Genomic DNA, 26,365 nt, shown 5'->3' on the forward strand with positions numbered 1-26,365 from the left:
TAAATTAGTAATGTGTATTTATTTGCGTTTGGTTACAATACACAGACAAGGAGGACACTGAAATTATTACTGAGATATTTTTGCAGCTGCAGATCACATGAGTGACAGTGCACAGAGCAGCAGTCAGAGGAAAAGAGAGGTCGTTTGCATAAATACAGACACTGGAGTACAGGGATTTCACAGTTTTCACAGCAGTATGTTACAACTTTACACTTTAAATTACTACACCAGCTTGATTAACATTGGTTATACATCAGCAGTGGTCCCAGGATTCAGGTACAGCCAGACCAAGGATAAGAACATGGTAAACAAATTGAAAAACAATGAACGACAAAAAAATCCAAAGTCGTGGCTTATGGGAATGATAGGCACGTTCCCCTCATGGGAAAGGTACAGCTTGTTACCAGAGTTAGGTTCAGTAAGGCATACCTATGAGCCAAACTCTGCCCCACAAACCCTAAATCACTTCTGGAAACAAAATGAAATGAGAATAGAAAAAATAAGTGTGAGAGACAGTATTAAATACAGCAGGTAACAGAGGGAATAGCACAAGTTTTGGTTTTATTAGAGTAAGTTTCTATCCTTATAAAACAGTCGCTTTGCACAGTTTGACCAGGCAGCTCGATGTCTCTGTCCCAACAATCATCTTTATAGATCACAGTCCCACTGTGGCTGTCCCCTGGCCAGGCTTCTGTCCTGGTGCATTCCAAGGCAACACCAGCTTCTCACATGGTCATGTGCTCCGGTAGGATGTAGGATATGTCATCCCAGGGGTGACGGTACAGACCCTGCTTCAATCTCTTCTGGTCCAGGTAGTGTCCTGAAAGAGGAGTAGTTAATGTTACAAAATTCCCATCCCTCCTCTTAGTCTTGAGCTGGATTTCTAGAGTGCATTGAATCCCCCCTAGGTTTCAGGTTTGTCTGGTGTTCCTGGGGCAGGGCAGCCCCAGGAGGAGGGAAGGGGCAGGGAGGACGTGGCAAACTCACCAATGAATCCCATACTCCTGCCCAGTACAAAGATGCCATTGAGAGCTCCTATATCAATATACTCATCTGCTTCTTCCCTGCAAAACAAAGGAAAATAAATGGCTACTGGTAATCATCTATTTAAGGAATCAATCTCAGATGGGCTGTCACCTGCTCTAGTGCCAGAACCAACACAAATTCCCCTGACACTTTTCTGCCTCCAAAAGCCAGGCCAGGCTCTGTTTCCTTCCCAGTGTCATAGAATTCTGCCCCTCAGGAGCTGGCAGTGCAGCTTCATAGGACCAGGATCCAAGAACAGCCCCCTCTCACTCACCGTGTGAAAGAGCCACAATTCCTGAGCACGTCAACAAAGGCCACTCCAATAAAGCCATCTACGTTCAGGATAAGGTTTGGTTTCTGCAGGAAATAAAACATACCTCAATAAAGATGTCAACAGTGCAAATGGTGTTCACCTGGCACCTTACACTGGTGATTTGAGGACAGCCCATAGCTGGGGACACACCAACCCAATGATGGAGAGGCTGCTCAGCAGCCTGAGCAAGAGCTACACTTAATGGGAATGCTAGAAAACCAGCCCCAAACAAGGGGTCCATTGGGTCAACAACCCCCAGAAGTTCCCTGTCACAGGCCAGTGCATGTGCCAACAGCCTCAGATTTACACCCAGGTGATGTTTTGGCTTGTTCAGCATTTTCCTGGTAGCCAAATGCCTCCAGCCTTTCCAAACTGCAGCTGTACTTGGCCTCAACTCTACCCCAGACACAATCTCCATCAAGAATTTACGAAGCACTGCACTGAAAGCACAGCTAAGCTCCAGTCACTTTTCCTCCCATGAGAACCAGTGCCCAGGGCAGTTCAATGCCAGCGCCTTTCACCTTGGAAGTTGTGATTTTTTCTACTTCAAGTGCGTAGTCCAGCAGCGGAGTGGCTGGGAAGTGCTGCTTCACGTAGTCCTTGAGAATCTGAACTCTCATGTCGGGGTTGTTTATCTGCAAGTTCAGAGCACATTACAGTCAATGATGTTGCCGCTTACTAATACTCTTTGTAGATTTGGGGAGAATTTGGTCAACAGCTGCCTCTGAAACTTGCTGATTTTCCTTTCTTTTGTTTTTGCTCTCCCCCACCCATCCCTAAAAATCCCTCCAGTTTGTCCTAAAACAGTTTTCTTACTGATTTCACTCGGTGTCCAATGCCCATGATCAGCTTCCCTTCTTTCTTCATCTTATTCACAAATTCCATGGGGATAATCCCACTGTCAAAAGCTTTGCTGAACATTTTGGCTGCAGCATCAAGTGCTCCCCCAAACCGGTCACCCTGGGTGCAGGACACAAAGGCAATTACATCAAAGGACTCCACAATTAAGATACAAACCCAAGATTATCTCCCCATCCACCCCTCCTGGTCTCTGGCATTCATGACATTAGAGTTGGGCAGGCACTCAAGAGAAAGAATCTGCTTATCTCTCACACGAGTGCCAATTTGGAGCCAGTGCATCTCTGCTAGAGACAGCGTGAGGGAAAATGCAACACAATCCAGTGTCTGTTTTAGTAACTCTTGTCAGAGCTCAGGCAACCAAACAGAGTCAACACTGACAGCAATTTGGCTGCTACAAAACTATTTCTAGACTCAAAGGAGACAAACTAGTCTGGCTTACTGGAAAAATGGACCAGATTTGAAACAGGGAGCATCAAACTATTAGAGTTGAAATTCAAAGTGCGAGTAGACAGACACCACTAGTCTGTGACTGCAACCAATCCAAAAATTAGTAGTAATAATACCTAGAAGATTAATGAGTAACAAAGCTAAACCTCCTGAATATCAGGTACTCACAATAGTAAGAAGGCCTGAAGTGAGGCTTGAAACCAGATCTTTGCCAGCCCTGGCACAGACAATGGTGTTGTGGGCTCCAGACACGGCTGGCCCATGGTCTGCTGTCACCATCAGGCACATCTCAATGAACTGGCAGGCGTACCTGGGTAACCTGGGCACAGACACATCAGTCAGGGACACAACACAATACAAATGCTTGTAAAATCCCAGAGCTGAGAGACTCAAGTCACACTACACAAGTAGTCGCAGAGTGAAAATCATGCCTAGAATACAGAAATTTCCTCAATGCACCACAAGACTCGTGGAAAACCTTATCCTGACATTAAAACATACTGTATACAACCCAGAATGCTGACATGGTGTCATGGAGGGACTACAGAGATGGCATTCCAGTGAATCTACCTTCCCAAAGAAATCCTGGAGTTGCTTTTTTAGCTTAAAAGTCTATTAATAAACAAGAAAAACTTCAAGCATTATGAGCTTTCACAAGAGCCACCTCACCTCCTCTGAAACCAGAGCAGGCCTAGAACGCCTCCAATTCCCATCTCCTCTTTGAAGACCTCGGTGATGGGCATCCCAGCATAGATCAGCTCCTGTCCTCGCTCGTCACAGATGCTGGTCATGAAGGAAGCTGGTTTGCGAATCAGTCCCAGCTCCTGGAATTGCAGTGTAAAGACAGGATGTTAAACAAACCACACCAGCAGAGAGGGGCAGCACAGGGCACAGTGGGCAAACAGCAAAGCCTCAGGCTTGCCCCCCTCAGAGCAGCTTCCACAGCACAAGGTGGCATCCAGAATGACAGCCAGTGCTCTGTCTGATTCCAAGAAGCCCAAAAGCAGATAAACCAGCACAACTCACCCTTGCCCAGGAGTAATCCATTGGCACAGTTGGGGGAGGCACTTCTTCAGCTGGTTCAATCACTCTTTTGGCCACAAGATCCTGGTACACAGACCTAGGGAGAGAATCCATTTAGTAACTTTGGTACTTCTAAGAGATCCAGGTGAGGTGATCTAACCTAGACCTTAAAACCCCACAATGAGTAGAAGTTGCTTTCCCTAAGCAGAAATATACTCTCTATCAGGCCAGAATCCATGCCCTGACAGCTTTTGTTCACTGCTGAAGGTGCCCTGTGAGTGTGACTTACTGAATGACCTCTCCCAGCTCATCGAAACTCCGGGGAACAAACACTCCAGCTTCCTTTAAGGCTTGGTTCTTTGCTACAGCTGTTTCAGAAGCCTGGTTGGCACAAGCTCCTGCATGGCCAAACTGTACCTACAAACAGGAAAAGAGAGAGCACTAAGGAATACAGACTGTTACCTGCAGAGAGTGCAACAGAACAGAGCCCTGACTGGGAACACCAGTGGCTGCACATCAGTCTCCTCTGAGCTCCCAAAACTCCTGTTTGCAGTCAGAGCCAGCAAGACAATCACAAGGATATTCTGATCTAGAATCCCTCCAGGCTCATTCATTCATATTCATGTTCTGCCTCCCTAAACTGCCCCACTTCAGATCTTTGCCATCCCTACCCCAGGAAAAGGCAGCTTTCCCTGGCATCTTTGGGGTCCCTTCACAATTAAGCAGAATCCCCTGGAAACTTCCCATGACAGAACTATAGAAGTGCAAGATATCTTTATCATTTATCTTTATGAACTTTTGCACATTAAAGTCACTATTGCCAGTTCTGAAAGGTTTAGGTACAATGAATGCAGTTTTTCTTCCTGTTGTGGATATATCCTTATTTTATGCATTTGCCCCCATTTTTGCCCGTACCTCTGAGGAGAACATGGTGGCACAGGTACCAATGCACCAGCACACCACTGGCTTGGTGATCCTGCCTTCTTTGATGCCCCTGCAGATCTTGTACTCTTCTGTGCCTCCGATCTGCAGGGAGAGAGAGATGGTTCCAAGCTGCACTTTTGATAAAATCAGCTCCAAGACACACACAGAAGCATTGCTGGGAGCTTTCTCCCTTTTTCACAGAAAAATGGCTGACATCTCAGAACCTTCTAATTTTTTTTTTCCTTTATTTTTTTTTTAATAGGGAAAACTATGCTTGCCCATGGAATACATTCAATTTCTTATTATGAAAGCAGCACAAAATAAAATTTGGAATATTCAAGAACAGAAGAAGTATCTGTTATTTAGCATCCTTGCAACCAGATCAGATGCTCCCAAAGCAAAAACCACAGGTATTTCTCAGATAGTGAAGTGGTCTCACTCACCTCCCCAAGTACTACAATCATCTTCACTCCTGGAGTATCCTGATAACGCAAGACATGATCCATAAAAGTTGAACCAGGATATCTGTGTGCAATACAAGGGAAACAGTAGAAATTTATTTCATATCCTTTTCTAAAAGAAAAATTAACACCCAACATGCTGTTCCTTCTTCAAATTACCAACAATTCTTCTGTTGACCAACTCAAAAACCAGTGCCTACCAAAGGTGCCAACTCGTACCTGTCTCCTCCGATGGCCACCCCCTCATAGACCCCGTCAGTGGTTCGGGAGATGATGTTGTTGAGCTCATTGGACATCCCCCCAGAGCGGGACACGTAGGCCACGCTGCCAGGACGGTACAGCTTCGATGCCAAGATGTTATCCAACATGCCTCCTGTGTTGCCTATTTTAAAGCAACCTGGCTTAATCCCACCAACCTGTAAGACAAGAAGAGAAAGGTGTAAAGCCCTTTAAAATAATTAAACTGTAGAGCACTTGTGTAAGGCAGCCTTGCCAACATTTGTATAGAGAAAGGATGGCAAAGACTTTATGATGAGAGACCAGCATGCACCTCCTGTGACTAAAGACCAAGTGGATTGTAGAATACACTCCATCCAGCTGAGAAAGCTGATTTGAAATTTAAGAAAGACAGGAGAAGGTGGCAATCAGTACTTACAGTTGCAGGCCCAATGATGGTGACTCCCTTTTTATCAGCTGTCTTGATCAGTTTGCGTGTCAGGGCCTCTGGAATGCCCTCGGCAATAATGGCAATGGTGCGGATCTGCAGCAAGAGAAAGAAAACCATTGGTACCTCACAGAGCAGCCCCTTATCAGTCCCCTGGGAGGTCATAACTGGGAAGTCACTCTGTGCACTCTCATCCAGGAAGGCCAAATGCATGAATCTGCATTCTGCATTGATCTCCACAACAGGCTCAATGCTCTGGTCAGGGAATTTTCTCCCCCTTGCATGTCGCAGTACGGATGGACAAAGACACCTGTTTCCTCATCCACAACAGCCAATCTTTATTCTTCACAGCTCATGTTTATATGGTTACCAGAAGGCATTGTGTTTAATTCTAACTGGTTAGCAACTTATTGTAACTCAGTTCATTGGTTAATATTTGATAGTGTACACATCAGTCAAAAACTTTCCTCTCTAACGACGTTTACGTATTTGTCTCCTGGAAAGAAGATGTTTCACACTGGTAGAATCTTTCTTGACATAGGTGCAGATTCCTTTCTCATGGGTTCAGGCTGACAGACTCATTCTCAAAGATACTTGTCAGGCCAGCTATTAGCTATACTTAGCCAAAGTAATAGGCCTAAGCCATGATTTTACAAGGCCTTTCTTTTGTAAGGTTTTACCTATATGCCACACTTGCACATCAGAGCAGCACTATACTATAGTCAGCCTGCAGTAGTTACTGCTAACCAAGAGGCACCAATTTCCTTAAACAAATTCCAAGTCCAGCATTAGGATTTGCCAGGGGCCCCCAGCATCTTCTTTACATTCTGCAAGGGGTTAGAACTGGGGGTCATCTGCTAAGTCAGAAGACCAAGACAATTTCCCAATGCCATCATGGTTTAAGAAACACCAGTACCCTGCTGACAGGGTCTTCCTTCTTCATTTGGGCTTCTTCTGGATCCTGCACTCACCTGGGGATAATTCATGGTTTCGATAGTGCTGTCATAGGCAGAGCGCAGGGACGCAAAGTTGATGAGAACATCCACCTCTGGGTGCTTCCTCATGGCATCTGACATGTTCTTGTAGACTGGGATCAGGATTTCTTTGTGGCCCCAGTAGAACTTCTGTCTGTGGTCACCACTGTGGAAGAGAAGATGGAAAAGCCCTGACCTTAAGGCTGCTGGAAAGGCAAAGGGGCACAGTGCATGCAGACAGAGGAGTTTACAAACCCCATTCTCAGCCCCTGAGACTGACTGAGACACGAGCACGTGAGCGTGTCTGGGGAGGGACCATATGACAGCAGAAGGTTCTTCAGAGAATAGGACAGAGCAGCGTATGGAAGGAGACGGGCTAATGGGGACAGAGGCATCCAGCAAGATGAATAAGCTCTCCCACAGTGAAGTTACCAGAGCCTTAACTCTACTCCAAGCTGGAAGACAGAATGAGGCACAGAAAGAGTAATGAATGAGAGGTGTGCAAAGCTGTGTCACTGGGCTGGTGCTAACACTGGACTGGGGGAAGAGGAAACCAGTGGTGAATAGCCAGGACAGGAGGGCCAGTCAGCTTCCCAATCCTGCTACAGCAGGACTCTGCCCATCCCACAGGCACTGGAGGGGAAGCACCTGGGAAGGTTTCACTGTTGGCATTTCATACACAGTAGATGCTCTGAGTGGAACTGCAGTGAAGTCTGACTGGGCATCATTCAAGTGTGTGGACACTGACTATTCTCCCATGCCAGTGCATTTGTGACAGAGCATTCCAGGTTTTTCTAGCCTGGCTCCCTCCAAAAGGTCAAGCAGAATCAGATAATTACAGTTAGCCTTAAACTTCAATCCCTATTGCTTTTTCATCCTTAATCAAGTGCAGCACTGCCAGAGGCTGCCACTCACCTACAGACATGGGTGTGCCTGCACTCAGTACCCCGAGGTTTGCACTTGCTGAGAAGTTATTACAGAGCTGCAATTACCATCAGAGCTGCAGAATAACAGTACAAGGTCTTAAATGTCAAGAGAAGAAATTCTCTGCAGGACAGAGGTTGATTAGACATCAGCTCTCCAGGATGCCTGTAAATACCACGGGAATGAAGGAAGGCTCCTGCCTGGCTCTGGGCTCCCTCTTCACTGTATTGGAAGCAGCAGCTGCTGTTTCCCTTCTCCCTACTTGCCCTGTCCCACAGGGATATCCCCTCACTGAGGAGGTACAATAAAATAGCTCATGCACACCCAATAGCATCTCTCATCCCTGTAGGGATGAGTAAAACAGGGTAAAGACCACAAGGGAACTCTATCCTACTGAGGGATCCACAGGCTTCCTCCTGCCTGCTAAGAAACCACTGCTGCTATTGGAAAGAATATGAATAAGATTTTACTTTCTTTAAATTTTATTTGGCTACATACCTGCTTTGGTTTGTCAGCAGAGCTGCTATAATTCTGGATAATATTTGGAGGGGTAATTCCTGCTGCTGCAGGCACAAATCAAGGTGTCTCAGACAAGGACACAGCCAAGAGCAGGTGAGTGGAAGAAGCCTTACACAGCCTGCCTGCCTTTGCTGAGCCAGAGGGCTGGAAAGAAAGCCCAGGCAGTCACACCTGCCTTACTCACTGAGTGAAGAATAGAATTTGGACATCTTTTAAATGCACATGAAGTGGAACTTCAGTTCTGTGGTGAACATTAAGCTGTTTCAACAGCGCAGCCAGAAATCAATGGTTGAAGAAAGCAGCCTACAAAGCCAACCCAGGGGTGGAAGGGAGCAGAGAAGGTGTTCCAGGAGGGATGGAGACCAGGGCAGAGCTCCGCTAAAGAACCACAGAGGCTGAGAGAGGAGGAAGGTCACAGAAGAGTTAGAGGGAAATGGAAAAGCAGGCACAGGCTACTTACGTGAACGGATAAACCATGGCAGCCACTGAGGGTTCATCCCGGGAGCAAATATAATCAAAGTCCAGCATTCCTTGGACAGCCCGGGTCTGCATCCCCCACACGATTGCCTTGGTGTGCCGGCTGAACAGTGCTGTGGCTTTACCTGCTCAGAGAGAGGGAAAAAAACCAAGCCATCTTCAAACTGTACACCTGAGCAAGACACAAACTGCAGCTTTGCCAAATGCCTGCCTGAGGCTCCTGGATGAGTGTATTCCCCCCCTCCAAACTGAAGCCAGGAGACGAACTGCAGTTTGCAGGATGGAGTAGCCACACTGTCCAAATTAAGGAAAAAATTGTAGATGAAGCAGCAAAACCCCTTCCCTGGATTCTGAACACAAGAGCCAGGTTTTGGGGCTCACTAACTGGGCAAGTGAACCACAGGAGGGAGATCGTATAGGAGAGAAGTGAAAACTACCTCTGCCTCTCCTCTCAGGAGCCTTTAATATTTCTCCCAGTTTTCTTATGCAAAGCTGAAGAGAGCTTTGAATTTAATATATTTATTTGCATGTAGCTCACAGTCTGGGTGAACCATGGGAGGCTGCTCAAGGCACCACAGTAGAATGAGAGGAAATATTTTTTAAAAGAAGGCAGGAAATGGTGGGGGGACAAAGAAAATAAAGGAGCTAAACATACTCATGTTTTGTTTTTTTTTTTAACAATCAGAATCCAACACAAACTTGATGGCTCCAAGCATTTATATATGGCCCAAAACTTGGCTTCAGGGGACAGAGTCACAGGAAAAGCAACAGTTCAGCCAGTGAGGATGGACTCTTGGCTTAAATTCTATTTACACCACTTGTCACAGCACAACATTGAGTCTCTCCTTCTGACTCCAGGCAGAATTAATTTTAAAACTTGTGAAAACTCAGAGCTGATCCACATGCTGATGCCAACTTGGGCTAGTGCTGAGTTCTTTCTGGATTTGGATCAAAGGTAAACAGCATTAGGAATTAAACAGGATTAGGGATTAAACTGTTCCTCTGGCTTCAACAAAAAAATTAGTCCTTTCTCTCCAGCCCTACACACTCACAGTTCAGATTCACTGCAACATGACTTGCCATTAAGGAACTGAATATTCTGTTTATCTTGCAGGTGCCTGCAAGGGGGGGTAGCACGAGTGTTCCCAGGAACACCAAAATGCAGACCCAGAGAGGCAATTATGTTTGTCTGAGAGCATGTAAGCAACAATCCAAGAATTCCTCTTCTACTGTCCTTCCTCATGATAAGGGAGGTAACTTGAAACTCTACTTTGCCCCCAGTTCAGCACTTTATTCTCACACAGCACAAAGCCCAGTAGCCTTAAAGTCCCTATAAAATTACTGAGCACAAGCTTTAATGGTTTGCTGGACTGTTAAGGCAACATTTAGTTAATTTGTGACTTTTCTGTACTTTCCTGATAACCAGGGCTCCTGCACTACTTTCCCTTTGAAACAAGATACCAGTTACTGGTCACAATTAGGGACCCCTCCTTTTGAAAAGCAAAGGGAACAGAGCTTTTTGCAATGTGCCTCGGGCTGCTCTTCTATGATGATTGTGCAGGGGACAGGAAGAAAAAACGAAGTTTGTTTGAGACCTGGCCCTCTCTCCCCCAGAAATAGGAAGTATTTGTGCAGAGGCATATGTGATCTGCACTTGAAAAACCAGATGAGAAGTTTACATGGTGACAGCTAAATATGCTGGGCAGGAGGAAAGGACCAGACAACACAGCAAACTTTTGGAGAGAAAAAACAGCAACAAAACCAAGAGCTAAAAATGTCAGCTGCCAGCAAGGCCAGGCACATTCAGCTGGTCACACAGGTCCTACCTGAACCAGATCTTGAGGCTGGGATTGAATCTGTTAAAGAGAGAATCACTCATGCAATGCTATGACAGAGCTGGCTGCTGCCAGCCTGCTGGCCAGGCACCCAGGCAGGTGCTGCAGCAGTCCTTCTCTCCACAGCACTCGGGGCATTTGGCTTTGCTCTTGTTAAAAAACAAGCAGACTTGAGCACTCTAACTGTACTTCCTCACGTTGTGCTGTTCCTGAACATCCCAGATCAGGCCAACTCCGACTCATCATATGTATGAGCTCATGGCACAAGTGAGCTGCTAAACCACTTAACTACACTCAAGACAAAGCTAGGCAGGTACCACAAAACTGCTTCCCCTTATATCCAGAAACAAAAACATTTGTCTCATGCCCATCCTGCCTTTGGGAACAGCAGAGCATTGCCAGCAGCACTCCCAGGGCTGGACTTACCAAGAGGTGCTGTTGGTTTTGCCTTCTTAGCTGGAGCAATGCCATCTGGTTTGGACTCGGAGAAGGAGGCAGTTCTGCTTGGTGCTGGAGTCTGAAAGATTGAGAAGCCAAGTCAGTGAGGGACAGTGCTTCAGGTATGGCCTGGAGCACAGAGGAGGAGGTGGCCTCACTTTGGCTACACTGGTCTGCTACAAAGAAAATGAGTTTTCAGATAGGACCACTTCAGTCAAGTGACAGAAAAGTGAATGACCCAGTAGGTTCAACAGTCACATCATCAGCTTTGAGAGGCCACATTTTCTGCACAAATGAGATGAGCATTGGGGTGGCCTCTCCCGATAAACTGCACCGGGAAAGTCATGTTTGTTTTCCTAAAGCTTCCTACAAATACACTAGTGGCCCAAAATGTGTTTCCAGCCTGTTTGGACAGGGACAGGTGCCTTCATGAGGACCCCTTCACGATGGGGAAGAACTCACCGAGGGGCTGCCGCTGGCGTTGAGGAGGAAGTTTGCGGTGTGGGCTGCGGCGGGCGGCTGGTTGGGGATGGGCCGGTGGCCCAGTGCCATGCCCACGATCGCAGTCATGTGGGTCTCCGTGCCAAACACATGGATGGGGATCCCTGTGGTCTTCCCTGTGGAAGTACACAAGAGCAGTCAGCCTCCTCAGGGGAAAGCTCTACCAGAGTGAAGCATTTAACCTTGAGAAAGCTCAGCAGAAAGCAAGTGGAAGAAACAAGATACAAGAACAGAACTTCAGGATGAGCTCGGTCCTTACCGACTTCTCCCATGACACGTAACCCTTCCTGGTAATTTGGGCCTCCTCTTCGTACAAAGATCCTCACCTCATGCTCCTTCAGAGGGCCTTGGTAATCCTTAATTGCTCTCACAATGCCCTAAAAGAAACACACAGGACAGGTGACCCAGGTGGATATTTACCCTGTCCCATCTTCTCAGGAACTCCTGGAAGAGATGGACTATGAGCCTCAGTCAAACATGGAATTGGGAAGAAGGGCTGGGGGCTGACAACTGTGTGTTTGCTGATGTTTGAGACTGGTCACTTACTTTGAAGGTGGCTGCTACATTGGTGAAGTTTGCAATGCTACCTCCAATAATCAGGATCTTCCCTGGGGGAAGAAACACAGGTAAGTAAAACCATTTCAGGAGCAGAGCACTCTAAGATCAAGAAGCTGTTAAGGACAAAGTGAAGCAAGGTTGCAGAGTAACCAGCTGTATTTAGTAGAAAAAAAACCCTAAAGCAGTTGAGTTTAGTAGAGCCTAGAAGATAAGAGCTTTGTACCAAGCAAGAAAGTTTGATAAAGATCTCTCAGGCCCCATGGAAAACCACAAGTCCTCTCTGAAGCAAGAGCTGACAGAAATCCAGCCCTGACTTCTTCAGAAGGCAGCAGTACATTGAAAGCTCTGTCAGGGAAGGCTAAGCATAGTAACAGCCCAGATTTGTCCAGCTTTTTCTGCCAGACACAGCTTCACAGCTTGGAATTGTGCTCACAGCATCTCCCTTACCTTCTGGGTGCTTCTCTCGGGTCATGAGGGAGAGGATGGTTTTAGCATAGTCATAGGTCTGCTGCTCACTTGGGGCTCCTGAGTACTCCCCATAGTTTGCCAGTTCATTCACACCCCCCAGATCACAAATGGTGTCACTAACAATAAAAAAAAAAGCAGTTACTTAAGAGATTAGCTATTGTTTGAGTCACTATAAAGTTCCTAAAGTGTTCCAAATCCCTGGAGAAGTGGGACTCCCTTAAGAGAGGGACAGTGTTGTCTGCTGAAAACTAAAGCTGCTCTTCTCTTGGTGCCAGTCACAATCTTGTCATGCTCCCCAGATACAAACTTAGCAATCACTACAAAAATCATATTACCTCAACAGCCTCCAGCCAGCTTGTTTCTTTTTAAGTCAGAAAGGAACTGCACCTCTCTAGGAAACTATCTAACCTTTCCAAAATTAAACTGCCTAGGTGTTCCATATGTTCCATAGCCTGGTGAAAAATCTGTACAGTATCTTCACTCTCAAGACATCCCAAACAGTCACAGTAGAGGAAAAACAGCTTTAGGAGAGTCTACTTCCCAGAGACTGCAGCAATTATGTTCTCCCAGCACCTGAAATCCTTGCCCTCTGAAAACCTCACTTCCATTACCTGTACACCACTGAAGCACCACCACCAGCCACCATGGTCCAGATCCTGCCTTTGGGGTTCAGGATCGTAAGCTTCAGGCTAGCCCCACTCTTGGCATCCAGATCAGCAATGTAGGCTTCCTGCAGAGAGAGCAGCACAACCTCAGCTTCCTCCTGCATCTGCCTTTTCCATCCCAAGGGCTCACAGTGCTGGGTGCATTTGGACACACAGAGCAATCACACCTCATCAGCTACAGCTAAGGGACAGCAGAGCTGCAAACACAGCGTTTGTCAGGGACAGAGGCCCAGCTCCATCACACAACAGTCACAAATTCTGAACAGAAATGTTAAGTCTGTTCTGGCCTTGGCTGAGACTGAGACCTGAGGAAATCTAAAAATCATCTCACCCATGGTGACCACTCTGGCTGTGCTGGAGCCAGGAACATAATCATTGAGAGCTGTAATTTGGCTCAACGTGGTGCTCCTGCAGCCCAGTGTGCCAGGCTGCTGAGCAGCACTTCATCAGAGTTCATTAACATTCTCAGCAAAGACTCTGCCATAACAACCTTCCCAGGGACTCGGAGAGGGATGATTCAGAGACAAAACCTGAATTAATCCTTTTAAGAGCAAATTGAGTTGGAGTGTTGGCATCCAGCAAGCTACATGGAAAGGAACAGCTAAATGGATTTCCTGGCCACAGTACAAAAACCTTCCAACTGAAGCATAATTATAATCATTAAAATGAAGAAGTCAGGACAGAAATCTTTTTGGAGAGAGAAGCACAGACCCCTGAAATAAGTAACAGAATAATTAAGGAGAGAGCTCTACTTCCAACAGCCTCTGAAGCTGCTGGGACCTATGTCTGGAGCAGTGCTTATGCATCAGCAGTACAGATGTACAGACCCAGGAATTTGGAGAGGGAACAGGCACTGCTAGCTTTATAACAAAGTGATGCCTGCAGTCCTCATCTTGTCATCACTTTTTGCAAAAACAGGTGTATTAACATCTTCTTACTTGAAAGTTTCAGAAATGATTATTTTCTCTGGATTCACACTTGGATGCAGCATTTGCACACAGCAGCTGCTCTGCTCTTAGAACTGTCACTGAAACACTGAGGGAACATCAGCTCCCAGAGGAAAACAGTGATGCTGAGGGGAGCAACATGGGCAGGAACCACGAAAGGAAGTTCTGCACAGGCACAAAGCTCTGTCACACAGCTGAGGAAAGTTAAATATTGGCCTCCACTAAAAAAAATTAAATTCTGAATGAAAGAACTGACCAAACAGAGCTGGGAAGCACCTGCAGCTCAGAGTGTGATTCTGAGCAGTCCTAGGACTACAGCTACCTGTGCACAGGTTATCATGGACAGCACTGCCAAGATGCTCTAGACACAGCAACAAAACCACTGGAAACAGCAGTGCCATGGGCACACAAGGAATGATGAATTCAGGACACAATAAAGGAATTCCAGCTGTCACTTGCCTCAGGGTAAGCTTCCCTGCCAAAAGGAGGGGGGAACTCCACATCCCCCCATTTCACTTTGCAGATGTAGTCTGCCGTCGCGTCAATCTTCGCAGCCAAATCAAGGATGTAAACACCATCCTGAGTCACCACTGCAGTGAAAAACAGCACAATTAGCTCTGGGTTGTACAGAGACACATTACAGATTTACTCCAACATCTGGTACCACACAGACATCATTGCAATAGTTGGGTGACTGCTGTTTCCCATAACATCGGGCAGTATCGACCAGCCTCAAGCAAGTTCCCTGAGGAATTAACCAGTAACTGTGGCCATGGTCCAGGCTCTGTCTCAGGGGCTGTTTTGTTTTAACAGTGCAATCTTTACATTCTTCAGTTCTGCCTTAACATTCTCTTCAAGGGAATTTTTCATTTCCTCATTTTTAATTCACTGAATGAACAGCTCAAAGACATCTCTGCCACTTCCATACTTCTGCACATGGCACCTGGTGCTGTTGTGAATTACAGAACCCAAGGAGGGATCAAGAACACATTTCAGTATTTCAGAACAGAAAGTTCTGCTTCCAAAAATATCTATTACCTAATGGATTGATCTCGAGGTACGTAAAATACAGATCTTCATAAAAGTTGAACAGGCCACAGATGAAGCTGGCCAAGATTCTGTAAAAAAAGAGGAAAAAAGTAATACAAGTTAAAGAAAGCAGCCAAATCTAAGTACAGCCTGCTCTGTTCATTGGTGTTAGTGGCAATCTGCAAATCTACTTGGCATCAATTTCTTTCATTCTCATTCATCTTCTCTGGATGGAGCCTGGGTGATGGATGACTCAAGGAAGCAAGACCTTGATGACTCATCTTAATTACCCTCCACCAAACTCTGCTGAGGACACAGTTGCTCACAACTGTCAGAGCTGTGCAGTCTGATTTATCTCCCCACAAGACAGAAGCACATCGTTGCCTCCCTGTTGATACCCATCTTTGTCAGATCTGAGCTTTGTTAGCCGTGATGGAGAGGAGGCTGCAGTGAACTGGTGGAGTGATAGGCCCCTTCACCCTTCAGTACTGCACAATGTCAGCAAGGACTGTGCTGTGTTTGGAAAAATCATGACTCATATTAGGCTAACTAGGTATGGGCATCTAATTGAGGGAGATGCAGAAGCCTTGAGATCTACAGATAAGCTTGCAGAAGGAAGAACAGGAGAATAACTTTAGAGATCAGGCCAGAGCACAGGAGAGGGAAGTTCTGAATTAGCAGTCAGAGCCACATCTCATCACCATTTCACTAAACAAAGGAAACTTCTATGCTGGCACAAAGGATCAGAATTCAGTACATGTCTCCAGTCTCAGGTTGAGACCTAAGCTGGCTGACAAGTGCTGCTGCCAAGTAAAGGCTCAGCAGTATGAAATCTTATTTTTGGGTTTTACAGACAGCTGAGATAAGGTCAGAAAGCTTGCATTCAGGATGCATGGCATATTCTGGAGAGCCACAAGAAGGGCAGCATTTCCTTCAGGGTGAAGAAAATAGAGGGATGTGGCACTGAGATAAAAGAGCAGATGCTGCATGGCTGGTCCTCCCCAGAACTCTCTACTTACTCCTTCTTGTTAGCTGGTGCATGCTGCAGTAGATGCTTCTTCACATCTGACTCACTGAGCTTCTCATCCACTGCCACGAGCAGCTTCTGAGCTTTGGCATCCACATCTCCCACATCCACACCCCCTTCGTGGTGGAAGAGGACATAGTCTCCCTCACGGGCAGCGTATATGCACACATAGAACTCTTCCTCCTGTGCCACAGAACAGGGACAAGCATTTATCAGCAACACCCAGGGAAGACCCCAGAGAGGCTTTTGTGCCAGAGCTGGGATTGGGGCAGCTTCCCAAGGAGGAGCAGTGCCCAGGGGTGTGCAGCAACACTGTCAGCTCCCAAACTTCTGCTTTCTCCACTGTACCAATCCAGCTAAACATGCAAGTCCAAAGAGATTTAAAAGCTTTAACGGTGTACTAACCTGTTTGTGAGGGACAAAGGGTTCAATCAGAAAGTTCTTTAGGATTCCTTTTGCATTAGCAATCTGGGGACAGAAAACAAAACACCCATAACCACTTGTCCAGCACATTTGTGACAGCATAAGGAAAGCTTTGAGAATTAATCAGCACTGCTCTAAGATTGTTCCCTCTCCACGGTGCCTCCTGGGGAACCACTCCTCCCTTTCCAGCACAGCATTCAGCACTGAACTGTATCCCCAGGATATCTGGTTACAGGCATCGGTCACCTTTCCCATTCCTGACAGGACAGAGGGGTATCAGAATTACACCAGGACAGCTGCTCTCCTCTCCTGTCCCAAAGACAGCGCTGTCACTGGGCCCTGCTCAGCACAGTGAGACACAAGGGCGTGAGCTGCTCTTGGGAGTAGTGGAAAATTCACAAGTGAAGAATTCCTGAGCTAGTGGCAGGAGCAGAGGTGTCAGAGTAGTGTTCACCCTGAAATGGTATCAGGGAGCTCAGAAGAGCAAGAGAATCCTTTAGCCTCTTCTCATGGGTCCAGGAACTGTTCTGTGTAGGCATTTTCCTGTTATCCAAACCCATGTTTCCAGGCTCAAGAGACACCAGGGGATACTCCTGGTTTCTGAGGACACCAGTGGGCCCAAGACTGTGGCCCAGTTCTTGCTTTAGATATGGTTGCTGTGTTGTGCTAAAGGAGTAATTTCCACACCCAGCATTCTCCCAATGGGGAGCACTCACGATGCTGCTCCTGTTGTTCCCCAATTCCTGCCGCACCGGCTTGGAGCCGGAGGCAAATCAATCCCAGGAGGACCAAAGGCATAAATTCCTTGAGGCAGCACAACTCCATCAGCTCCCAACACGCAGCAGCAGGGATGGCAGGCACTTCATTATCATTAGCACTGCACTGTCATTCCCAGGAAAATAAATATTACTAGGCAGCACTGAATTAAAATAAGGACCTGAAGTAACACTCACTCATCAGCCAAAACACATGGGCTGGCTGCAGTAGAGGACCAGTGATTTTACATCTTTTATACTGTAAAAAGCAAAGTACTCACCGTAGTTTCCTGGCCCAGGCGCTGCTTGAGCCAAGCCTTCACCTGATCCAGAGTGAGGTTAATCCCAACCAGTCCAAGCTTCCCACGTCTCTTAATGAGCTGATCTGGCTTCACCACTAAACGCTACAAAGGTCGGGCAAGGGATTTAAAGGAAGAAGCATTAGAAAGTGACTTTTGTTGAGTGGTTCTCTGCAGATAGTGAAATAAAAAATCAGCTCTGCACAGCACACGTCCTTGCAAAAATCCTTTAATCTTGGCAAATCCAGCTCCTGGTACAACACACCTGCAAATTTGGGTTTTTTACACTGTACTTTGAGAAAAGCCACCTTGTTTCTACTCAGCTGTGAGCAGACATCGGAGGTGATGGTGTTTTGGCTGTTTTTGATGAAAAAACCCAGTAAAAGCCATGACAGACACAGACAGTTGCTCACAAAAAAATCCCCAAACTCCTGCTGTCACTACACTTGGCTTGTGAGACTGGCTAGGGCCAGGGTCATGCACGTTTCAGCCAGCTGACCGTGGCTCTTTATAAGATACCCATGGATAGCTGCTCCTGGGTTACACACATCTCTAGCTTGCAAATATCTCTTTTAAAAAAAAAACAAACTAGAACTGGGTGCCATTCTCCTGTACCACTGATATGTCCTGGAATTTCAGCAACTTAAGAGTCAGAACACGCTGTGCTGCAGTACAGGACACTGAGCATGGTCTTGCTGCTGGACTCTGAAGCCCTTTCCAGCCTTACAGAACCTGTCTTAGGATGCTCTTGGGCCTTTTTCTCCCTTCTGGCTTCCTGCAAGGCTTTTAGAAGTACTGCTGATCTCTTCCTGCAGTTCATTCAGCCACTTGAGCATGGAACATCTAATTAGTGCAGGGCTTCTATCAGTCAGTCAGTCAAGGACTATGAGACAGTCATGTTCTCCAGCCAATGACTTAATATAATTATCCACTGGAAAGGAGCCAGCTTGGACAGCTAATAAAAAGAGCTCTGGATATGTTTTCTCTACAGAAAGTGTGAAGGTATGAGATACAGAGATAAATGATTTTGCACTGAAAAATTTTAAAAAAGAAGTTTTCCCTGACATTTTGCTTGGATTAAAGAAAACCAAGCAGTGTCCTAACTTGACATTAAAGCCAGATACAGAGAGAGCACTCCCTGATTTCAGAGAGCAAGGCTTTGAGAACAGGGACCAACATCTCTGTCTGAATCGACCTCCTCTACCTTCTGTGCAATTATGAGCAACTGATTCAGAGCTATCTCTGCTCTTGTATTTCCCAGTCTGAAAGGAATAATCAGCCCCCCGTGAGGTGAGACTGAGCCTTGAAGCAAGGCTTGCTTCTTCATCAGGGTTAGGAGTGACTGTGGCAGAGCAACAACAGCAACCAGTCCTTTAGGAAGGATCTGGAGCAGTGCTCAGGTGTTCCAGGAAGGCAGATCCTGCTGTCCCTGTCCTTACCTCGCTCAGGAGCCACGGGTGGTCCTGGGTGAGCCGTGCCCAGTCCGTGTCTGGGGTGACCCGGGCATACTTGAAGCGGTTCTGGATGGCAGAGGATGTGCTGATGTACTTGTACAAGAACTCCTTCCCCGTCTGCTCTGAGATGGCTTTGGCTGACATGGCTACCTAGTCTGGATGAGGAAAAAAACAAAAATCCATCAGGAACAGAGCCCTGTTCTGGCCAAGAACTCCACATCACTCAGCTCAACACAAATCCAAAGCAAACCAAAGTCTCCCCAGTACACATAAGATCGTAAAACTCCCCTGATAAGCAAGAACTACTCATGCTGCTTAAAACTTCTACACCATTCCCCTGCCATGCACACCCATTTTCATCCTGCCTTGTCTGCAGGGAAAGGCAGAATCCCTGCAGCTTGTCCCAGCCCCCACCAAGCCTTTCCCAAACCCACAGCTTGGAGCATTCCCTGACATCCAGGGCAGTGCCCAGCTCTCTCCAATGCTGCAGCACCCCAGGATTGCTCCTGGTGTAACCCACCTACCCCTTTTTCTGGTGCATTTCCAGGGAGGGATCCCCTCCCTCCCACTCACTTCTCCAAGGCATCCCACATTCCCAGTCAAGCCTGACTGTAGGCACATCAGCAATCCCCATCCCTTTTCTAAAGGGAAAGGAAAACACTGCCAGGATTACCAAAACTAGAATAGGTTTACATCATTGTTTTTTCTGTTTTAAGAACGAGGTTTCTTGGAAAGAGTTTTACATCTGTCAGAATAAGATGCTCAAGACAACAAAAAAGATTAAAGTTAGACAGATTGTTTTAGGTTTGTTTTGTTGTTTTGTTTTTTTTTTTTTTTTTAAGAAAAAGTCCTAATTCAGTCCATTTCCTATGGATAGTTTTCTTTTCGAGTATATTCCAAACTGATGTAAGGAAATGATTTCTGACCCCAAGAGTGTAACTATTCTTTCTGATAGGCAGCAAAAAAGTCATAGGTGTCAAAGATGCATTTATTTTTAGCTGCCATAAACACTTATTTAAAAGAATACTTCATCCCTGTCTGCATGTGGCACACATCAGAACTGAGTGCTGTGATCAGCCAGTGGGTTTGCTATGTCTGAAGGGTCAGACTGCTGACAGGGACGCTCAAGCAGCAGCTCCTCCTGCATTTTGACTGACTGGGGTCATGCCACTGTTCCCCAAGCACAGCCAGTGTGGCAGGAAGCAAAATCACCTTTGGGATGGATTCTGGGAAAGCTGCAAAGCAGAGATGCACCAAGATAAAAAAGAGGAGTTCAGATTCCATCTGAGAACCTGGACAGCCAAGTACCAGAATGGCTCAGTAAGACTACCTGCCCTCACAAAACACATACCCCACTTCAGACCCACAGAGGGAAACAGTTAACAAATTCCAGTTATTTCTTGTGCTGTCTTCTGGGTAATAACCATTAGTAATCATCTGGGTTATTCATCCTATAAGCAAACACAGAATAGGCAGCAATTAACTAGCCATAATTAGAAATAAAGAACTTCTCTCCCTAGAGCAGAAAGAGGTTGGTCCATCCCAACAATAGTAGGAGGCAGGTTGCATTCCCTGAGCTTCCAAAACCAAACAGGTCACACTGAGCATGTGCTATTACTGAAATCTGATAACTATGCTTAAGGACCAGCAGTCAACTTTGCCACTGTCATCTTTTCAAATGCAATTCCAGGGTTAAAAACCACAAAGGCAAAGCTACAGCAAAGGCAAAAGACAAAGAAGAGCAGGCTCACTTTCAAAGAGTTCTGGTGTAAAACCTGAACAGATTGCAGCTCAACTTCCAATGTAATCCCATTTCAAAACAGGATCGGGCAATGTTTCTGCAGCACCCCATCTTTCATCAGACTCAACCCCCATTCCTATCACCAGAAACACTTGTCCCTAAGTGCTTACTGAAACAGCCCCTGTTAGTTTATTAGCCCAGTGCCAAAACCAAGGTGGCCTGACAAGAGGGGAGCTCTTGTGAGCAGCCAGAGGACACCAAACCCCAAACCAACACCCCAGCCTGATTCTGCAGGCACACCCAGATGTGCTCCCACAAGCACCACAACGCTGCCCGGCCTCACAGCTGCACACACACAACTCAGCTGTACTCTACAGCCCAAAACTTTCCATTGGAATTTGTACTTTAAGCAGAGCTGTTTCTGAGAGCAAACCCTGCTCCCACAATACCTGCAGCCACAATTTGTTCTGCCTGGGAGGGAGCTGCAATATTCCTGCTTCAACCCGCTTTGAAATCCATCAACTCCACAATCTGCTCAGGGCCTGTCCCAGAGAAACACTGTCACATCTCACTGCAGCAGAAGCAGATGGGTAGAAGAAAATGGCAGACATATTTCTTTCAGAAACCTAAGTATCTGTCATTTCTCCAGGGTGTCACAGAGCCTCTGAACAGCACTGCACAACTTCAGTCCACAATTACAAATGAAACCACTCAGGGTGATGCTGGTTATGCCAATGAATACCCCACAGTTCCAAAAAACTGGACCCAGGGTGTCCCTCAGGTCTTATTAAGAATAGTCCTGTAAAAAAAACCTCAGTGGGAACAAGCAACATACATGGGATTCCTTAAACCTGAGGGACACAAAGCAGAGCTGTTCCTCTCTCAGAACCATTTCTGGTCTTTTTTATGCTGCTCCATTCTGCTGCTCCCCTGGTTTCCCTCACAACTTCATCACCTCATTTTGACAGTAACACTACTGGGGTAAAGAAAGGAAACCACAGAATTCTTACAATAGCAGTAGATGAAAAATAACATCCTTGTGTCATGGCAACAGAACAGCAGGAATAAGGCTGTTCTGACCTTATCTGCCCAAGTTTCATGTTTCCTAAACATTAGCAAGTCTTTAATTGTGCCCCTCACTCAGTTTTTCCACTGTTCTAACCCTGCCTTTCTCGTGGGACAGAGAACACAAAGCAATTGCTTCAGTCTGCTGAACTGTTAAGCTAAGAGATCAGCAGGAAAAGAATCCATAGGGCATCAGCAATTCCTGGCTATGTGTGCTCGTGCAGGTCCCTTGACAACCAGGGAGACACGATCAGAGCAAGTCCATTAACTCTCTGCATCTGTCCTGCTAACACCAAGCAGGGCCACAGACTCAGGTCACTACAGAGGAAATGAATCTCCCCAGTTTCCCAGGAATGAGACAGGTTCAAACTCTCATCTGTCAGAATAATCTTATTTTTAGTCATGTTTAGCACCTGCAGTGCTTACCAGCACTGGGGAGAGCAGCGGCTCCACCTCTGAAGATAAACTCAGGAAAAATTTCCCTTACTCTGACCAAAACACAAGCTGTGGGATAACAATTTTCTCTTCCACTGCTCTGTTCAGCATGCATTAGCCAAGAATGATCAGCAACTTTCTCATCACTGCCCCAGACCTCAAATGCACCACACACAACAGCAGATTCATGTCAGCAGCACAAGTGCCACAGAGTTCCATGAATGATTTGTCTTCATTTAGTGGGGCTTCAACACAAACAGCTTCCCTACAACACCTCATGGACCTTTCTCTCATCATCCATACCCACCAATTAAAAAAGAGCTGGATTCCTGCCTTTGCTAGCAAGTCCAGAGCAAGTAAGAGACATGGATTAGATCATGTTTTCAGGAGCTCAGCAGCAGTTATTCCCTCAGAACATCACCTGTCAAATATATGCAAAGAAACTGATGCTTGGGGAAAGTTTCCAGAATGTATTGACAGAGAAAATCAGTGGGATGGCAGCAAGGCAGGCAAGAGTCCTTGAGCTGGATGTTGTGTTTGCTGTGACACAGCTGATACATCTACCCAAACATATAAGCAACCAGCTGAAGGGTGCATGCAACAAATCCAAAGGAAACACAGATGGAGAAACAGGGAGGCATTCTCAGGTAAAGTCTCCCTGACTCCTAGGAGATCAGTGATGTAGCACTGCTCAGCGTGACACAGTCTGCTCTGCAAGGGGAGAAAAAGTACTACAGACATTGATTTAGTTTGTTTTTCTTCTAACCAGAAGATATGTAACTCAGCTTCACCAATCTGTGTTCACACAGAATGTGGTGCTCACACATGGAATTCTCTGAGATCCAGATTAGTACCATCCTCCAAGCGCACCTGAACGCCACTTCAGAGCAGGAGGAGAGGACTCCCTCTCTAGTGAAGACTTGACACCCACTCTCCCAAGAATTGTGTCAACAAACCCACACCATAAAGCAGCCTCTCCATTCCGGGTCATTTATTAACACAGTTCAAGCTAAGCCAGTATTTTCAGCCCATGGTAGCACGAAAAGTTACATCAGCTCCCACCTGGCAGCCCCGTGTGTTTCATCAGAGGATGGTGAGGGCTCAGTGCCGCAGCCAACATGAGGTCACGGTCCCGCAGCTGTGGTTGGGAAATGCTGTGTGAGGTGATGCAAACAGGTGCTGCATGCCCAGCTCTGGGGGAGGCTCCCTGCACACACAGAATCTCCGAGAAACACACAGCAGCCAGGGAGGAGCACAGAGCAGTTACATGACAGCAGCAGACGGGCTCCCCACACCTGGTGGCCACCCAGTGCCACAAGGGGGAAATTTGGGAATCCTGTCATTAAAGATCATCTTCTTCTGCAGCCTAGGGGCTCCTTAACAAGCTTATGCCTTAAATCACTTGCATAATGTAAGGCAGCAAAGGGCTCCTTGGCCACCACGGCTGGGCAGGACTTCCAACTGTGGCTGTCCTTGTTTGGGAACCACTTCAGACAGTGCTGGAACTGGGAAGAGCCCTGATATCTGGAGAGAGCTGCAAAGTCTCACATGCAGGAAACCCAGCAGGGTTTGGGTAACAGCACTGGACCAAAGTGCTGATACTCCGAGCTCTAAACCAAATTAGGGATCAGAAAGAGTATAGACACCTACAAACAGGATAGTCAGGGTGCACCTCAGCTTTCAGCCTGCAGACAACAAACTGATCAGCAGAGAGAAGGGAGAGTCTGTACAGCAGGACGAGAATTTCGAAAGCAGCAAGACAAACAGGAGGTGTTTGCAAGCAGCAAACAGGAGAGCTGGAGCACAGCCAACTGTCCCGGGAAGGGAGCGACACACGGGCTGTGCACGCTGCTGCTCGTACGGGAACAGCGTGATCCTGACGCGGGGCTGCTCCTCCAGGATGGCCACCAAAAGATTTTCCTTACGGCCGGGGGAGCAAGCGCTTCGGCCAAGGTCCCCTTGCACCAGGGGAGAAAAATGCAGAAAGCCGGAGCCCTTTCCCGGCCCCTTGGTAATCTCTGCGCTGTGCCCACCGCACACGGCCCGTGCCCCAGAGCCGCCCCGGCCGCCGGGACCCGAGCGGGCACCGGCAGCGCTGCGAGGAGAGCCCGGCGGAGAGACGGCGGCGCCGCCCGCAAGGTCAGGGGCGGGAGCGAGGGGCTCCACTCCGGACCGCACCGGGACGGCCGCTCCCGCCGGCACACCCACGACTTGAGCGAGCCCGCGGCGCTCCCACGGGCTGCGGGCCGCTCCCGGGGTTCACCCGCCCTACCGCGAGCCATCAGGGCCGGGGCCGGCCAGAATCAGTACGCCTCCCAGCCCAGGCGCGTGGGCGCCGCAGCAGCGCCGGGAGAGGGGCCGTGCAAAGCCCCGCCACGTGCCGGGCATAGCTCGGTGCTACAGCCGCCCCAGTGCTCACCTGGGCCCCGTTCCGCCGCCGCTCCGGCCCCGCCGCCGCTCCAGCCCCGCTCACGCCGCCGCCGCCTTTTGTTCGCGGAGCGCGGCCTCCCCGGCCCATCGGGCTACGGCCGCCGCCGCCGCCCATTGGCCGGCGCCGCTGCCACGTGCGCGTTGCCTGAGCGCCTGCCGCGCGCCCATTGGCCGCCGCCGATGGGGTGTGGCCGCGTAGCCTTGTGGGAGTCGTAGTTCCGGCACCCTCGCCCCGCCCCCGGCGGCGCCCGCGGCCGTGACCCCCCGCGCCGGACCCGCCGCCGCTGACGTCACCCGCCACGATGACGTCAACAGGCCCACCGCCCGGCGGTACCGGCGGCGGGAACGGGGCTCCTTCCACAGCGCCGGGACGTGCCGAGAAAACTCCCACGGCCGTGTTGTGACTGCAGGGGTGGGCGGTGCCCGGTGGTACCCACGGCGGAGCGGCGGGATTGCCACCGGTGCCACTGCGGGCGGCCCCCCTGGAGCGCCATCGCCGAGGACGCGGCCAGCGGGAGCGGGGCGGCGGGGCGAGACCGAAGCACCGGGAGCGTCCTGCCGCCCCGCTGCTCCGTTTCCTCCTCACAAGCAGCCGCCACGGTTCTCCCGTTTCCTGGGAATTCCCACCGCACATTCACTTCTTCCCTGCTGTTTCCAGCCCGTGATTAACGCGCTCATCAGCGGCTGAGGGGGCACCGGGCGCGGTGAACAGGCCGGGGCTGTGGTGTCCCCATGACGGTGTCACCGGGCCGGGCACAGCCCTCACGGGCACAGCCGTGCTGCCCAACCCGCTGGGGACGGCGTGTTGTACCTGCCGGTGCCAGCGGGGGAAAATCTCCCTGCAAAACAGTTACCGAGCGCTTAATCTGCCTGAAATTCCCCGCCCGGCTCCCTGGGGACGGGGTGTGTCAGCCCCGCCGCCCACTCCGGAGCTCGGCAGTGCGTGTGTCCCCTCCCTGCCGTGACCCCCGCCCTGCCGTGACCCCCGCCCTGCCGTGACCCCCTCCCTGCCGTGACCCCCTCCCTGCCGTGACCCGCTCCCTGCCTCCCGCCCGGCCAGGCCCGGGGCAGCCCCGAGCGTGCTCCGGAGCTGATCTGCCTCGTGGTGACATTAAATGTCACCGGTTCCGAGCGGGACACGTCCTCCCCCCGCCCTTACTCTGAGTCACTTGGCAGGAACAAAGTGTTTCAAGCACAAATGTTGGCGCAGGGTCTGAGCCAGCGCCAAGATGAAGTCAGGACCGGAGCGCTGGCGGGACCGAGCCAGCCGCATTTGCCGTTCGGATTTATTTGGCCAGGGTCAGACCCCTCAGCGGTGAAACCGGTACCGGTGCCAGCTGCGAGCTCCCAACCAGTACCGAATAACCGACCGTAGGAAGGCCGTGCGTGCCCTCGTGTTGCCCTGCGGAACACAAAGGCTACTGCCCGCTGGGGCAGAGGAACCGGCTCTGCCCGGTGTTCGGCAGCCGCCGGGGCACCGCGGCTGTCCTGAGCGGCCGCGTCCCCTCCCGTCCCGGCTGGGCAGGGCTCCGGGAACGCAGGTGGAAGAACAGAACCCCACGGGCACGGAGTGGGGTCGGCTCAGAGGCACGGCGAGCACCCGCCGGACCGCAACCGGGACCCGACCGGGGCCGCCCGTGACACCGGGACCCCACGTGGGCGCGGGGCCGGGCGCGCGTTTC

The 26,365-nt window shown here is 48.8% G+C and overlaps 1 protein-coding gene across 7 annotated transcripts; it reads right to left on the bottom strand.

Moving 5' to 3' along the window:
- ACLY (ATP citrate lyase) lies at nt 1–25,862 on the bottom strand. Of its 7 annotated transcripts, none has more exons than XM_058858233.1 (29): nt 25,843–25,862; nt 18,998–19,167; nt 17,541–17,663; nt 16,487–16,549; nt 16,074–16,264; nt 15,064–15,143; nt 14,485–14,615; nt 13,025–13,143; nt 12,393–12,529; nt 11,934–11,995; nt 11,647–11,764; nt 11,349–11,503; nt 10,875–10,965; nt 10,440–10,469; nt 8,597–8,738; nt 6,691–6,859; nt 5,711–5,815; nt 5,275–5,471; nt 5,038–5,119; nt 4,586–4,696; nt 3,960–4,087; nt 3,674–3,767; nt 3,317–3,471; nt 2,816–2,966; nt 2,156–2,299; nt 1,861–1,974; nt 1,301–1,383; nt 988–1,064; nt 1–820 (listed from the first exon to the last, which is right to left on the bottom strand). In XM_058858233.1, the coding sequence occupies exons 2-29, from the start codon at nt 19,154–19,156 to the stop codon at nt 726–728; spliced, it is 3,306 nt and encodes a 1,101-aa protein (XP_058714216.1). In that variant the 5' UTR covers nt 19,157–19,167; nt 25,843–25,862; the 3' UTR covers nt 1–725. The 7 variants fall into 7 exon arrangements, with proteins under 7 accessions (XP_058714216.1, XP_058714213.1, XP_058714212.1 ...); XM_058858230.1 differs by lacking the exon at nt 25,843–25,862 and adding an exon at nt 23,316–23,430; XM_058858229.1 differs by lacking the exon at nt 25,843–25,862 and adding an exon at nt 22,561–22,674.
- Between the last annotated feature and the right edge of the window lie 503 nt (nt 25,863–26,365).

Source organism: Poecile atricapillus, chromosome 27, assembly GCF_030490865.1.
Source record: "Poecile atricapillus isolate bPoeAtr1 chromosome 27, bPoeAtr1.hap1, whole genome shotgun sequence".
In the NCBI taxonomy this organism is placed as follows: Eukaryota; Metazoa; Chordata; class Aves; order Passeriformes; family Paridae; genus Poecile; species Poecile atricapillus.